Source organism: Chroicocephalus ridibundus, chromosome 1 (assembly GCF_963924245.1).
Source record: "Chroicocephalus ridibundus chromosome 1, bChrRid1.1, whole genome shotgun sequence".
NCBI lineage: Eukaryota > Metazoa > Chordata > Aves > Charadriiformes > Laridae > Chroicocephalus > Chroicocephalus ridibundus.
This window is the reverse complement of record NC_086284.1, coordinates 212,962,594-212,979,470: the sequence shown is the minus strand read 5'-3', so window position 1 is coordinate 212,979,470 and position 16,877 is coordinate 212,962,594. Positions and strand designations below refer to the sequence as shown.

The 16,877-nt window shown below is 44.7% G+C and overlaps 1 protein-coding gene and 1 long non-coding RNA gene across 6 annotated transcripts in view; one reads left to right on the top strand and one right to left on the bottom strand.

Moving 5' to 3' along the window:
* The window catches only part of SEPHS1 (selenophosphate synthetase 1), a 26,704-nt gene extending 14,418 nt beyond the window's left edge, over positions 1–12,286 (bottom strand). The window contains exons 1-4 of one of the 3 annotated variants that reach the window (XM_063323602.1): positions 12,152–12,286; positions 8,844–9,105; positions 5,546–5,649; positions 180–287 (exon numbers count right to left, since the gene is read on the bottom strand). In XM_063323602.1, the coding sequence (XP_063179672.1) occupies positions 180–287; positions 5,546–5,649; positions 8,844–9,036 (405 nt within the window). In that variant the 5' untranslated portion in view covers positions 9,037–9,105; positions 12,152–12,286. Of the gene's footprint in view, positions 1–179; positions 288–5,545; positions 5,650–8,843; positions 9,106–11,302; positions 11,404–11,650; positions 11,766–12,151 lie in introns of those variants that run through there. The other 2 variants (XM_063323601.1, XM_063323603.1) reach the window with 2 other exon arrangements.
* On the top strand, positions 11,442–16,877 carry LOC134510371 (uncharacterized). Of its 3 annotated transcripts, none has more exons than XR_010069583.1 (4): positions 11,442–11,588; positions 14,209–14,505; positions 15,656–15,895; positions 16,283–16,877. It is a non-coding gene; the product is annotated as an uncharacterized LOC134510371 (long non-coding RNA). The 3 variants fall into 3 exon arrangements; XR_010069582.1 differs by having other exon boundaries at positions 11,443–11,588; positions 15,656–15,782; XR_010069581.1 differs by lacking the exon at positions 16,283–16,877 and having other exon boundaries at positions 15,656–16,276.

Genomic DNA, 16,877 nt, shown 5'->3' with positions numbered 1-16,877 from the left:
GAAGTGACCTCAGAATGTTTATGAGGCAAGAACCATACTATGAACTGCGACATTCAATAAAACCATCTCTTCTTTAAAAAGGGTTCAAACTTTGAGGGAGAATAGACTGAAGGTAAACACATTCGAAGCATGTTTTGCTGTTTGGGTCTTCCTTCAAAAGCAAGTACCAAAAATCTTACCCTATCTGTCATTTTATTGCTGATTCCAAGAAGCATCAACATGTTGTCGCATTCTGTGACCCCCATGGCATAAAGGTCACTTAGGACATTGGCACACGCTATCCGTCCCTGAAAAAGAAAGACAGACAAATAAAATCTGCAGGACTGTTCATGAACACTCAGACGAACACCTGCCATGAACAAAACTTCCAGTATGAGTTTACACTCCGGGACAGCTGTTTATTCCACAGTCTCCTGCATTAAGAAGCCCATCCAAATACGTGGTACGATCCACTTCATGCAACCTGCCCATCTAGAAGAGGGAAGGTAAGAATTCCACCACAGGTAAGGTGAGAATTCATCCCAGCTGTCTTGGTCAACCCACTCTCTCACTGTCTACATAGGAATCCCACACTGAATTTAGACTGGATACCTAAACGTAGAGGTTGAAGTTAAGCTCGACAAAGTCTAGCTTTGGTAACAAACTCAGATTACTTAATCCAATACGTTCCTATTAACTTTATTCCAGCACAAAACTGTACACGCTGACAAAGACGACCATTGGTGGTATGTAATTCACAACTGCAATGAAGCTAATCAAAAAGCATATATTGCTGTACCTCTTCTGCATCAGAATATGTAGGAGAAAGGGACCTTGAGAAACCTGTTTGTTCCTCTGCACTACCCTGGAGACCATGTCTACACTCCCAAGTTTTTCAAAGAGTCCTCTTGTACCCAGAAGATACAGTTGTGCCAGCACAAAGCCACATTGGGGTGCTGCTTCTGTCAGGATGTCAATAAGAAGCTGTCTGCAGAAGACAGCATGTGCAGGGGATTAAGGAGCTTAGGGTTCCCAGAAGCTGGTCTTGTCACCGCTTAGGAGCACGCACAGCTACTGAGGAGAGATGTCTGTCCCCCACCACTTGAACATTGTGGGAGATGTGTCTACTCTGACACTCGTTCAAGTGACAAGGCAAGGCTACAGCGCATACATTTTAATTGACTTTTGTGTGTCTGAGCACCTTTAACAAAAAATTGTCCAAGAGACCTGGTTGTCTGCTGAAGATTCCTCTAAGAAGTCATAAAGCTGACAGGACTGAGAAGGGACCATTTCCATCACATGAGCTTAGCTACCCTAATTTTACTAAACTAATGGATCAGAGTCAGGGTTTGTTGAGGTGTAGACCCAGCACAGGTGAGGCATCAAGTTCCCTGATCCCAGAAGATTCAGGATGTGCCCTAACGGATGGCAAGATAACTTTAAAATACAGGACAAATGCTGTTGTGTTAGTCTGGAAAACTCCACGCGTTTTATTAAAATTGTTTTAGGTTTGCAGCTGCAGAACTGTAACCAACATCTGGTTTTATGATTTTAAAACTGTGCTTTTCATAAAGTTCAGAGGCAACACCACCATGGTAAAAACAACAACGTGCTTATTTGACACAGTTGGACCACAGAAAGACACCCCCCCCACAAGTTGCGGGGGGAGAAAAGGAATTTAAACCACCATCTCCAAAACTTTAGCCTAATCACACATCCAGGATTTTTGCAACAATTATATCATCAGGCAGTTACTTTACCTACTGATGACATGAAATAACACCTCCAAATCACAATTAAATATAATCCAGTTTTTCAGAAATTCAAGAGCCTCCAATGGCATCAGGGGAATCCCTTATATTTGAAACTGCAACATGTTTTAATTATAAATAATCTTAAAAAAAACTATTAAGAGTGAGCTGTGTACTCTATGTTTTGGTGAATATTGGCTGTTCGATTTCCAGATGTTTAAGAACACTAAAGCCTGCCATTTTCCTTTTCTCGAAGGGGACTATCAAACCATTGTCTACTATCTTCACTATTTACCCAGCAAACTGATGGTTTATGCCCTCTTAGGCATGACAGATAGGTTTTTAAAACCACACTGACAACAGCTCTCTACTCAAATAGTCAGAGGTCGGCCTAACACTGCTTTTGCCAACTGGCAAAACCACTACAGAAACAAATTCAGGGAGTGCAAGTCTGAAGCAGCAGAGGGAAGAATACATGGCTTGCAAAGACTGATAAACACGACAGGATTCACAGAGGCCAGCCTAGCTGGGTCCCACATGCTACATGACTGTATACTTAGTCTCACTGAAACACAAGAATGCATGTACAATCCTACTAACTATTTATAAGGGTAACGGATGAAGTATCAGACCCCCATCTCCAGTCTTTAGTGAAGGTTCTTAAAAGAGCACCAAAGAGCTTCCTGGAACAGAGGGGGAAGGAAGTCCATTCACAGACCAGCCAGTTTCCAGCTCCTGTACTCAAAAAGGCATCTCCAAACTGCGACAAGGAAGGCCAGTACCAGTCCCTTGATGCTGATTATGAAACTTATTTTCAATTGCTTGTAACTTTTCCACTTAAATGGTTTGATATTGGAAAAGTCCTATGCTGGATACAGATTTCACAGATGTACATCCTAGGCGTACTTCAGACAACATGGATTGAGTGTTTTCAAGAACAAAGCCAAAGAGGAGGGGAAAGGGGAAAAGATGGAAGAGTTCTTTTGCATGTAACTCTAGAACTTCATTTTAAAATAGGCAGTGACAAAGTGAGAGAAAGCAGAAATCCAAAGTTCAGCTGAGTCCACATGCAGTTTTGCCTTCCTCAGCCATTTTCTAATCCCTTCTGTCACCACACTCAGCTTGGAGTCCCTTTGCACTTCTGGCTTTCACTCCTTGCTTCCATTCCCCCCAACTAAGAAGAAAGATCACATAAGGAGCTGCAGATAGACACTGCGTACAGAGAAAGGAACAGACTCTAAATTAGGGAACATCTGCCCAAAACCAGACTAGAATTGACTAGGTAAGAAGACAAGAGCAGAAGATCAAGGTGCAGTGTGGACTGCATGTGAGTGATAACAAGAACAGGGAGTGGTAACAAACAGGCATGGGTCAGGGGGCATCTAGACTAAAAATAAGGAAAGAAGCAGTTGGAGAAGCAAGGCAGCGGCAGTCTGCCTTGAACAGTGTCCAGAGCACACTCCTTTGGGCAGCCTGGACACCAACTCAAAATTCCTGAGTGTCACCATTCCTCTGCTCTTACCAACCCTCCATAAACCCCCAGGCAAATTGCATTTGGCTGTCCTCCAGCTGATGTTGATCCACACAAGAAAACGACAACCTCTGTTGCCCCCAGGTACTCTAGTCCTTAAGAGATAGGGCTCCCAGTAGAAGATCCAGCAGCTCTAGCCCTGCTGCATCATCGCTGCAAGTACCAGCAAAAAGGCTTGTGACAGAAGCCCTGCTCTCAGTTAGCTTTTAAGAAGACATACACACCTGCAAACAAATTAGGAAGTGGCATTCACTAGGAATGAAAAGTGAAGGACTTCAGAGTTGGAAAATGCCAAGGTTACAGTTGCTGGTGCAGGTGGATCACAGTATAGACTGCAACTATGATGCAACCGCTAAAGTTAGACTAAGTCCAAATTTACATTCCAGTCCTACCACACTGGCCCAAACCTCATCTGGGCACAGACTCATGTATCCACTCCTGCAGCATCTCAAACTCTTTCTATCTCCAAACAAAACAAGCCTCCTCCTTCACCACAGCCTTCTCACGCTGACTCTCACAAGTTTTTGTTACAAGGTGAGAAAAGAGTTTCTTGGCCGAAGTTGAACACACATTTTTTTTTTTTTTTTTTTTTTTTTTTATATCCCAGTCCCTGACGAGCTCCCGCACAATGTTAAAGCAAGCCACTCAAACCAAATTTCTCAGGAGAGCTGAACAACTCTATACTCCAGAGGCCAGCCCAGATCTTGGCTGCTCAGTTTGCGGAAAGAGAGCTCTTCTGGAACAGAAATCAAAGGAGCTATGCTTGCATACGTGCACAACACCTCGTCAAGCATGCTAAAAAAGAATGAGTCGGTCCCGATCTCAAACTGCGTGTCCAAAACCTACTTGACAGGACTCACAGAACAAACAACTGTTGTGGTTTCAGTTGGGATAGAGTTTACTTTCTTACTAGCAGCTGGTACAGTGCTATGTTTTGGATTTGGGATGAGAAATACTTTTGACAGGGCACTGGTGTTTTCGGTTGTTGCTAGGCAGTCAAGGCCTTTTCTGCTCCTCATATCGCCCCACCAGCGAGTAGGCTGGGGATGCACAAGAAGTTGGGAGGAGACACAGCCAGGACAGCTGACCTCAACTGACTAAAGGGATATTCCATACCATGTCATGTCCTGCTCAGCATGTAAAGCTGGGGGAAGAAGGAGGAAGGGGAGGACACCTGGAGTGATGGCACTTGTCTTCCCAAGTAACTGTTACGCATGGTGGAGCCCTGCTTTCCTGAAGACAGATGAACACCTGACTACAGATGGGAAGCAGTGAATGAAATCCTTGGTTTGCTTTGCTTGTGCACTTGGCTTTTTCTTTATCTATTAAACTGTCTTTATCTCAACCCATGAGTTTTCTCACTTTTACTCTTCTGATTCTCTCCCCCATCCAAACTGGGGGGAGTGAGCAAGCTGATTCTTGCTGCCAGCTGGGGTTAAACCACGACAGCAGCGTGCAATCATATAAACACCAGTAAAAGCATGCCTTAAAGCAAAGGAGTCATATTCAAATCACAGGAAACATGAATTTTAGTATTTCTTAACTTTCATCTAATTAACACCTCCTGTAGAAGTCCTTAAAGCTTACTAAGTCCTTTTTTGAAGTTCATTTGTTTCCCCATGACCTTCTGTTCAAGTCAATACTGATCACCGCCACATGTAACACCAGAGGAATCTCTAGCGAGACGGACTAAATGAAATAAGGACAAAGAAGCAACTGAAGTCCAAGCACACGCAACTTCCAATAAGTCATTTCTAACTTATCCATCTGCAAGTGGAGGTAGTATGACGGGAAAATTGGTGTTCACAAAGCACTCTGAAGTTGCCAGGTGCTATTGCCAACTACTGTCATTTAGGCATTTCCAGTTCTAACATGTTACCTGGTTATTTCAGAACCTCAAAAAAGGCCAATTACAACACAGTTCTGCTTGTAAGTGGAGTTTACTGTCTGCTGCTTTACATAGCTCTTTTACCCCTCTTCTGGGCTTTTCAAGACAAATCCCACAGAAAAACAGATGGAGGGAAATTTGAATTAAAGGTGGCAGTTCTCCCAACTTTCACCTACAGAAAGCAGCACTGCAGCATTCTTGGCCAACACGGAAAAGACTACAGGATCAGACTGCCTTTCCCTCTTCACATGTATTTAGGAAAGACTCTCAATGCAGTTAATCAAACAATTAGCACTGCACATCTAGAAGAAATGGTCAAAACTGCCATCACATTGGTAAGTGAGAAGCACAAATCAAATCAGCAATACAGCTAACAACTAGATTTAGCCAACTTACCATCATATAAGGATCATCCACAATAGGATAAATATAATCTGTCGTCTGGACCAACGACAAACCTCCATGTCTTAATGGAATAACACAAGTGTCCATCCCAATTCCTGCAAAGAAAGGAATCCATCAGTGACATAAGTAACTTTGCCCTTAATTACCTGTTGCTCTTAACAAGAGAATTTATAAAACATGTTTGTGAAATACAACTCACAATACTGCCTAAACAGACATAGCAAATTCCTTCCTTAGAGAAAGCATGTAGCACAAATAAGAAGAAAACCAAACAAAGAATGAGAACTCCTGACAAACAGCAGAGAAGCGTAAATGGCTGAAAGCAAAAACTAAACTACGATGTTCTACAGTTTGTTGCAGCATAATAATAGTGCATTGCTTTTAAGAACATCTGGGCTTGTGTGTATATACATTTAAAGTTAAGAGGAACTATGTGAATTAATACTGTTGAAAGCAAATAGGCTTTCCTGCCACTCCCAACTCAGTAAAAACATAGTGACAGTTTTAAAAGGACATAGCCTCTCATAAAGGGCATTTCCTCCCCTTAGGAGAAACAAAAAGAACACAAGTCACAGTCTAGGCCCTTGATGAAAGATGATTCACCCACTTGGAGCTTCTACAACTGTGTTAACCTGACCTTACTTCTGTGAGGCTGAAAGGTGGCAAGATGATCTGCTAGACAGGGAAACTCCTTTGAGAAAACCACAACGCCCAGTACAGCCTGTTCCCTGACGGTGGGTATTTCAAACAAGAATATGTGACATTAAAACCTCCGTGCTTTTGCTGTGATGCCTGCACAAAAGCAGCAGGTGACAAATCACAATGTTCTAGCTGAGCTGTGCTCCCTGTCGATAACCTCGTGCCTTGTGGCAGCGGCAGGTAGCTTGCCTCCTTCCTGGGCTGGCAACAAGCCGCCGATAATTACTCTGCATAACTCACAGGGCAAGTCTTCAAACAACCAGTTTTCAGGGAGGAGATGCCACACAGTAACTCTTCCCCATGTATTAATGAAATACACTACCTAGCAAGAGCTACAAGCCAGTATTTGGCAGTGCCCTGTACAGGGACAAAGCGAGCTGCTCTCATCTGAGGTCCTATTGAGGACACAGAGCACGTCTGCCAGGCAGTAGGTATATAGGTGGAGAGGATCTTGTCTCTCCTACCTACAAAGGCAGATCTTGTCTCAGAAGAGAAAGGATACTGACAAAAGATCATAAGCAGTAATTTAGGGTCACTTATCCTCCGCAGAAGCTACTGTGCACGAAGTCCAGTGTCTCCAGGGATGTGCATATAAGGAGTTACAGAGAAGTGACTCACGTATAGGAGCTGTTTTGCCCTCAGTTCACCTATTCATGCCATAATCCTGCAAGACTGATTTCACTTATGCAGTTTTCCACAACTTCAGTGGAACTCCTGCTTGACAGACAGGCCAAGGGGCCACCATGGACCTTCTGAGGTTTGGTTCCACCAAAAAACGACTGACTAAATAAGCGAATCCATTTAGTGAAGTGACTGAAAACAGTGATTTCAAGGTCCAGAACAGCTTTGAGAATTAATAACAAACTTGCAGTTTCTTACTCACAGGTATACTCACATTTATATACTCATATTTAAGATTGCTCTGGGTGACACCATTTGCAGAACTAAAAAGGAGTGAGGCTGGGTCTGCTATTGGCAATTTCCCTCTTGACTGCATCCCAAAAGTATGGTGCATATGCACCAGCTGTAAAGTTACCTGTCTATCCCTCTGGGGCACAAGGTATCAGAGGCAAATATCCTAAACTTATCCAAAGACATATTTGTTAAAAGGATACTCACCACAAAAGCATATTAAGAGACCTGAACTCTCCACCTTCTATTACTAACAGATTTCCTGCTACATAACATCACACCTACATATTGATGGCATTAGTCTACTTTTTTACCTTTTGATATAGCTGGAGAAGAAAAATCTATTAGCAGTTCCATTACTGTTTAGAGCCTGTAAGTTTGTAAGAGAAAAAAAAAAAAACAGCTAGATAATTAAATCTAAAACAAACTATTACTGATTTTAGAAATTTGCCCCATTGAAATGCTGTTGTGAATAACTTCTTTAATTCAGAAAAAAACCCACATAAATAGCAATTTGGGGATAAAAAAAGGTGGAAGCGTCCTTCATTAGGGAATATTAAATTATAGTGCCACCCCAGCTCCACACACAATTGCTGCTTAGACATTTCATACAAAGATCGCCATTGTTTAAGCAAGAACATGGGCTCCTTAATCTCTCACTGAATTCAATCTCTACCAGAATAATGGGCTGCAACCTGTTTGCCTGCTAACAGACAATTGGCAATGTTAAAATAATTCTAAATAAGGTTATTGGACACTAAATTGATAATTAAATAACTTCAGAATAAATGCTACACTGATATTCCTAAATTAAGGAAAAAAATTCACTCTGTGCTACAAAGTAGAGATTGAATATGAAGGGCTGAGTAAACAGACAAAGAGAATTAAAAGTGTCATTAAACACATTATCTACATTAATTTATCTATATCAACATTAGGTACAGTAGCTGGTATCAAAATACCTATGTTTGCCCTGTTCCCCATGTAGGTGGCTTGTGCAGGTAGTACTGCTTGCATCATTGTACAAATACCAAAGAGAAAGTGAAGCTGGCAAAACCACAGAGGTCTTGGAAAGCCAGCCTTTCCCAGGCAGCTTCTACAGGTGAGCAAAAAAGTTAGAGTGGGGAACAATGAAAGGACTTAAAGGAAAAATTACAACTGTGAAGAAATCTGCTCCCAGCATCAGCTGAATCGAGAAAGTTTTATTTTGCTCACTATCCCTGACACAGTTAACAGGGGGGAGAGGAGGGAAAGTCATGGGGAGTCACCTGTGAGTCATCTAATGGCATAAAATTCATTGCATTCATTGCAAAAGGCAACGTATTAGTATAAAACTCCAGAAAGTAATTGATACAACTTCAGTTTGCAAAGCATCCACTGGGGAAAGGGAGGAGGAGACTAACACCTAAGCATGTGCCTATCATGATTGGCATTCCTGACTGTTTTTACTTTGTAGTTGTTGGCACTGCAGGATGTTAAATAATTAAAATAATATTCTTCTATTCCAGATGCCAACAAATGACAACACGAGATTCATACTTCAGACTTCTGGATGCTGTGTATGCATTACACAACATACCATTTTCAGACTGATTAAACAAACCACAAATGAGATCACGTCACTAAGCAGACCAAACAGAAGGATCACAGGTTTAGGTCTAGAGGAGCAACCACTTACCCAACCTGGGCATAACTGCCCCCAGGAATTGTTCATCTTCCTGAAAATGGTTTTCTTGTAGAGATTCGAGCAGTTTCTGTAAGACATCCTGTGGCACTTTGCAGCCTGTACCTTTCAGTTCAGTGAATCGGGTCAGACGGAAGCTCTCGTCCAGTTCGTAACTTTCTGGGTTAAACGACTCCCGAACAGACATGGTTCTCTCGCACAGACTGCTGGCCTTTCCCACCCCAGAGCAACGGTATCACAATCTCTGCTTATCAGTCTAATTAAAAACAAACAAACAAACAAAAAACCAAAACAAACCCAATAAAATAATTGCAAACATTAGAAATACCTAGGACCTACAAGACAACAAGTGTTCCACACAGAGCAAGTGAAAAAGAGAAAAGCACTCAACATCGTTCACTTGTTAAGACAGTTGGGCATATGTCACACAACTCATTTCTCTAATACAAAGGAATGACTTCTCTTCCTATCTTCCGACATTCAAAACTATAACTATGCCCGCCAAAACAGAGAATGATTTTCTTTTCCAGATATGCTGCATAAGTTTTTCATTTAAAAAAGAATCTAACACACTTACCGACCCCATTTAACAGAGAGGTAATGAAAGAAATAATAGTTCCCAGAGCACTGAGGCCGATTTCCAAAAAGCAACCTGGGCCCTGATCCTGCAACATGTTCAGCAGAGACATCTGTTTGTACTCAGCTCAGCGCGGAGTCGTGATTTTAGCCATTAACATATTAATCTCAAAAATAAGATGCTTTTCAAATAATGGCTCTGCTTCAGTTCTGATGTAAGAAGCTGAAACTCCACAATACACCTGTTCTCCTTGGGGGAAAATGCAAGCCGGGTGTTCTGTTAGTACAGGTAACAGAAGAACAAAGAGGCCCTATTGAATCAGACTGGTTTACCTACAAACATGCCACTTTACCTTTTAGTACATTTGCAGACATAAAAGTGTGGAAGTTTCTTGCCTCTCAAGCCCTTTTTTAGTCAACTAACGATACTGAGAATACAGAGAATTGCCCATTAAAATGGTAATGTAAAAAGACACTGATGCAACTCATTTAATAAAATTCTTAACAATGCACATCTAATTTTAGAACGTTTTTCCACTCTGACTCACATACACCACACTCCAAAACTAATAAGAGGCCTAACTGAGACACTGACTTCTAAACAGGAACGGCTGTGATGAAACGCAATTCATCTGTCTCAGAGAAGAAGTTTTCAGGAATTACTAAAAACAACCTGTCTGTGGTAGTTTCTTAGAAATCAACGATCCTGCCTAACAACAAGAATGGAGTTCACCAGCATCGCTGACAAAGTCTGATTCTGATGGTCACATCGTTAGGAGGTTAAGCTGAAAAGCAAAAAAACGAATGGAAGTGACTGGTATTCGCTCAGTTCGACAGTACTAAATGTAAGAAAGAAATTTACAGACTATGCAACCGATTTCCCTTATACAGGACTTATTAACAAGTACATCCATTCCATAAACTGTTAAGTCTACTAATTTATTGACTATACTTTGTAGGAATTTAAGTTTTAAGCTCCCTGAGAACTCCTGATGTAGATCCCAACTCCCCTTTACGGTGTTTTCCCTCCTTCTCTGGGAGGCGTGGCACTTATTTAAAACAAATCTTCCAAAGCCCAGGCTCGGGCAGTAATCCAAACTCTAGTTACAAGAACGTGTCTTGGATGAGCAATGAATTCAGTTCGTAGCTGTTGTCTTCTAATGCACGACACTAAGCACTTGCAATCAAAAAAAAAAGCCCAAACCAAAAAAAATGATAGTGTCTGGAAAACAACCTGTCAACAGAAATGGGAGACAAAAGCTTTTCGAGGAAGGGAATTATTTTTTTTTTCTTCATTCTTTTTTAACACTTCATTCTAATTAATTCCAGAAATTTATAAAAAGCAGCTTGTCCCACAAGGGAAACGTTTTCCTTCATCAAACTAGTAATTGCAATATGCTTAGCACCCCCTACCTACTTATATAGGAAAGGATTCAGAGGCCGCAGCCTACCAGGAACTTTTTGCAGCCTTGAGGACTGCAAAGACACAGTAAATTACAGTCCACGGCTTGAAAACAAATATTGGAACCAACAAGAAAACTTTATTTAACGGAAAACATCCGCAGTGCAAGAACACAGTAACTTTTTAATGAAGATCTCAACAAGTCTACACTCAGCCGTGCATTTTGCAGACTACCAGGGGAACAACCTTCTTTGCAGAACCAAGTTTCGTGTGACTGCTGGCAGCCTGTGCAGGCATGAAGTTTGAGCCTGGAGCATCCCTCCCCAGCAGCAGAAAGCACCTTCTTACTTTAAAACGAACGGCATAATAAATATTAAAAAACACAAGTTTAACCCTTGCCTGCCTCAAAAGCAGAGAGAGGGGGAGCACAGGAGCAAAAGGAGGGGGGGGGTAAGAACCACAGCCAGGCACCTACCCAAAACCAACCCAACCGCCCAGGACACAGGGGGTGAGGGACCGCGGCGACCATTTCTCCGGGGAGCGCGGCGGGGAGACATGGCTCCGGGACACCTTAAATTTCCAGCCGCTGCCTTTAAAGGCGAGCCAGGGCCTTCGCTGCCGCTCTTTGTGCGGCCGGAGAGGAGGCGGCAGCGGCGGCGGGGGGAGGACTAAGACGAAGAAGCAGCACAGCCCGGCTGGCAGAGGAGCCGCAGCCCCCTTGTCCTCACACCCCGCGGGTCAGGGTGGCGGCCTGGACACGGGTAAGCGAACCTCCCCCCCTCCCGTTCTCACACACAAACACCCACAACCACACAACACACACCCCCACGCGGGTCCGTGGCGCACGTGGGCGCAGGTAAGATGTCAGCCGGGGCGGGGTTAACCCCTTACTGGGCCGCCGCCGCCGTCGCCCCCCCCCCCCCCCCCCCCCCGCGCCGCCTCTCCCTCACGGAGCAGCGGCGGCGGGGAAAGGGGGGGGGTGGAAAAAAAAAATGTCGGCGGGCGAAAAATTTAACCCGCCGGTTGCCGGCGGCGGATCATTTTAAAGCGGCGGCGGCGCGGTGAGGCGCACACACCACCATCAAACACCCCCCCCACGCCCCGCTTCCCTTCTTCCCCCGCCCTTCCCCTGGGGCCGGGCTGAGGGAGGGCGGCGGGGCCCGGGGGCCAGGCGGGCAGCCCGCGTCCCGGCGGTACCGCGCCGCCCCCCGCGCCCGGCCCGGCGTAAACGGCGGAGGCGAATTCCCCTTTAAATCTCCCCGCCTTGCACCCCCCCCTCCCTCCCTCTCCCTTCCCTCCCTCCCTCCTCAGGTCTCCCTCTTACCGGCTTCGCCTCCTCGCCCTCCGCCTCCTCCCGCGAACGGGACTCCCAGCCCAGTCCCACAATGCACCGGGCGCGACGGGCTCCCTCAGCGCCGCCTGAATAGAAATGCCGCCGCCGGGCACGGGGGGGTTAAACTTCCCCCCCCCCCCCCCGCCCGCCTTTCCCTTCTTCCCTCCCCTCCCCCTCGGCGGGCAGCTCTGAAATTCGGGTGTTTTTTTTTTTCTGAGGTAATCGTCCTTGAATAACCAAAAATATTGGGTTTGGGAGCATTTCCTGAGGTAAACGTCGCCGGTGCGGAGGAGACCCTTACGCTCCTCACAGTCGGGTCCTCCCGCTGGGCTGAATTTTTGCCCAGAAGGTGGACACACAAAAAAAACCCAAACCAAACCAAAAAAACCCAAACAGTCACGTTTTGTCCGTGTTGCACCCAAAAGCAGGGCAAGAAAGAACACTGAGGAGGTCAGGTGTGCTTAACGAGGTCCAAAATTGGACTTGACAGTGGACGAAGTTCGGCCAACGTGAGTATTTTTCTGGATGCAGAGCCAAGACCGTGGCCCCGTGGGGCCGGAGGAGCCCTCGGGTGTCATCTCTAAGGGTCTCCGTCGGTGTGTGGCTCATGGAGGGCTGCAGTTACCACAGCAGGAGTGCCGCAACCTGGCTGGGTGCGTCAGCTGGTGGCTTTGTTACCCAAAAATATGGGTTAGAGCACCCTTCAGAAAAAAATGTAATCTTGTTTTGAAGCAGGTGGTGATGAGTTCAGTGCTGCCCTGGAAAGCTGTGCTGTGTTTAAGGACCTGTACAGCCAGGACATTGCTCCTTAGAACCATAGAATTGTAGAATGGTTTGGGTTGGAAGGGACCTTAAAGTTCACCTAGTTCCAGCCCCCTGCCATGGGCAGGGACACCTCCCACTAGACCAGGCTGCTCAAAGCCCCATCCAGCCTGGCCTTGACCTCCAGGAGTGGGGCAGCCACAGCTTCTCCAGGCAACCTGTTGCCAGTGCCTCACCACCCTCACAGTAAAGGATTTCTTGCTGATCTCTAATCTAAATCTCCCCTCTTCCAGTCTGAAGCCGTTGCCCCTTGTCCTATCACTACATGCCCTTGTAAAAAGTCCCTCCAGCTTTCCTGCAGGCCCCCTTTAAATACTGGAAAGCTGCTATAAGGTGTCCCTGGAGCCTTCTCTTCTCCAGGCTGAACAACCCCAACTCTCTCAGCCTGTCCTCACAGCAGAGGGGCTCCAGCACTCTGATCACCTTTGTGGACTCCTCTGGACTTGCTCCAACAGGTCCTTGTCCTTTTTACGTTGATGGCCCCAGAGCTGGAGGCTTCCAGAGTGGAATAGAGAGGCAGAATTGCCTCCCTTGCCGTGCTGGCCACGCTGCTGGGGATGCAGCCCAGGATGCAGTTAGCTTTCTGAGCTGCAAGCGCCCAGACAGATACTCTTGTCTGAAAGTATTTGCCCAAGTCAGCCCTTTTCCATCACTGATTTGCAAAGCATCCCTTTTTTTTCTTATGCATTTAATATATAAATCACTGGAATATGACATATCTTTAACAAGTCTGATTTCCAGCATCTTCTCAGTTTGCTTTTTTACCTTGAAGTGGTTTGCGTGCTTCTAAATCCCCTTTTCCCAACTGATAAAAGTCAAATGATTCTGACTTAAAAGTTGTCTTGGTTTATACGTGAGACAGGTTTTCCCCAGAAAGGAGGGGATTTAGGTGTTACGGATAGCATAGGGCCCAGTTTCACTTTGACAAATAGATAAAAAAGGCACTTCGCTTCTTGTAATTTGCAATTAAGTACCTAAGTGATTGCCTGTTAATTTGAAGACAGCCTTTTGTGCAACTGTCTTTGAAAAAGTCCTGCCTAAAAACAAGCAGAAAGAGAAGAAATTAAAATGTTGCTTTTCTTGCTGGATTTTAATTACTCTTTATTTCCAAGCAAATGTAGCGCCTTTGGACCCTGGTGCAGAGGACCAGAGGTGCATGGGAGCTCTCTGCACCAAGCATCTTTAGGAAGTTGCTAATATTATTTGTATAATTAATTGATTTTCAGGCTCCTCCATGTTGCTCTCCTAACGCATTACAAGCTCAGCACACAGAAGTTGTTTCTCTGTCAGCAGCCGTGGCGCCTTTGATTGATGGTTTTGACAGTAGAGATGAATTGAGGACACGGCACCCACAGTCCTGACCTGGAGTTTGAACTAGTTTTCCTCTCTCCTCTAGGAGGGAGAGGGGGTGGAAGATCTCAGGATCTTCTGATTGCCATTGATCCGAGCTGATTTGCTGAGCATTGGGTTCATATCACGTCTGCGTGCTCCTTGATAGATGATTTCAATCTGGAAAAAAATCCGTAAGTATCTTGAGAAGTGGTAATCAGATGCTCAGATCTAACATTTCTCCAGCTTTTAGCCGTCTCCTCTATTACCAGCACCTCATTAAAAAAAAAAAATTAGAATCATGAAACATAAGGAGAACCATAAGATAAAAGAAAAAATGAACGCTGCTGATTTTTAAGTCCTGACTTAGTTTTTTTACCTTTCCCATTTCTTTGGATGAGTGGGGGAATTTAATCACATTTTCATCTTTTTTCCTCATACCCGTGAGGGCTAGACTGTTACTTCTTTAATACAGGGGGAAAAAAATCAAACTGAGATTTCCAAGTGGTTGCATGATCAGAAGAAAACATGAACAGATGGACATTCGTGCCAAGGTAGCGAAGTCTTGTGACGCTGACCCATGCCCTGCGTTATGTGGAGGAGTGGGATGGAGGTACCTGCCTCACGGGTGCTGTGCCAGGGCTGCCCCTGTTCCTTCCCATGGTTTCTGGGGGTGGGATGATTCCATCTGAAGACAGAGATTTGGGAAAGGGTCTACAGGAAGGAAAACATATGCAGGGGTATCCATGCAGCCCATTAGTACCAGTACATATGTGACCATCTAGAGCTGAAACTAAACAGGACCAGGATATGGAGGTGGGCACTGTGCATAATTGCCTGTATTTGTTAATTAAAAGCATGCCTCTTGGCATGGGGGATGGCAGAGCATCCTCAGGTGGATATGCACGTGTCCCAGTGGACATGTGTGCCAGTCCCTCCTGCCTGTGCTGGGGTGAGTCTTTGCGTGGGCAAGCAGCGGGCAGGAAAGCGGCTTTGCCAGCAGAACAAGCCAAGAGGAAGCAGCAAGCCACAGCTCCACTGCAGCTTCAGGTCACCCAGCACACAAGTACCTCATGCTTCTGCTGGGACCCCACGGTTGAAAGAGCTGCTGGAGGATGTGTGGGATCAGAAAGGGAATCCTGTGCATCCAGGGGAACGTGCTTTTGGTGCAGGATCGCAAGCAATACCCTAAAAGACAAGTGATGGATCCAGCAGCCCTGGGGAGAGCCCACACTGCTGGAACTGCCTGCTTCATGTAACGTTTTCCTGGAGTTAAATAATGGTTTTCTAGAGTTAAAAATGATCAAATGGGTTTGTGTGTTGTTTTTTTTTTTTTCCCCAAAGGCTTTTTTGCCATCTGCGTGCAAAATCTCCAGCAGAAGTTCCATGATCCGGAGCGATTTGGTCTGATGCCACGAGAATGGTCTGCTCTGCACACCTTAGGAAGTGCAAAAAGGAAAAAGAAAAGAAGGTAGAGCCTGCCGTGCTGCGGCCTCTGGCTGCTGCCCGATCACTCAGTCACATTAAAGCCGGCTCCCTCCTGTGCTGACACGAGGACATGACAGATGTCCTTAACCTTTACAGGTGCAGATCCTGAGTTTCCTCAGTCTTTTTTCCTTGGATGACTCAGGGCATTGTTTATTAGCGCCTCAGATTACTTTGGCCAAAGTGCTTTGTTGTGTATACATCCAGGTTAAATTTAAGAAATATTTCTGGTCCATGTAGGCTTCTGACTTGGTTCTGCATCTTTGGCGTTCGTTTACAAAATGATCAGCGTTTGAACTCTCCCTGTTCTGTTTCTTAAATGTCAGCAGAAACTTTTTTTAAATAAAACAATGCAGCCTCCCCCTGCAATGTTTGTAACCAAGAAACTGTGGCATCACAAGAGCATGAGAAAATATTGTTGATTAAAACCAGGGTAAGAAATGACAGCAAAAGTGATTTATTTATTTTATTTTTTTCTTATTGCAGAATTCCCAGTGAAGTGGCTGGTAAAATGGGACCAGCCAGTTCAGCCCCACTTGTGATGGTTACTAGGTTTAACGCACTGAAACTACTTCCACTGGCATGTGGCGCTGGTCATATGCTTAAACATATGCATTTACTTAACATCTACAGACTTAGGGCCTTATGTGTTAAACAATCTCCTAGTCTGAAATGCAATTGCGGTGGGGTTTTTGATATGAAAACTTGAACTTTGGTGTGATAATTTAATTTCTCGTGTTGTAAAACAATCTCAGAGCATAGCTTTTCCCCCGCCTCTCTGTTTTGACAAAGCAAAGTAAGTTTGTGCTATCATTAGCTTTCCTTGCCTCATTTTTGTCTTCTTCCTGCGTCTCATTAATACATAAGCAGTATTAAATAATAATGATGCCAGTAGTGGCCTCTGCTGTGCCTCGGTGTTTGCTCCTTTTTGCTTCGAGGAGCAGATGTTCCCCGTCTTTGTTTTCTGTTGCCAAATGGGGACTTTGCCCCTTTAACCTTTGATAAGGTGCTTTAATAGTCTCTGACGTGAGATTTTATCAAAAGCCAAATAAATAGTACCTGCCTAGCAGCTTTTATTAAA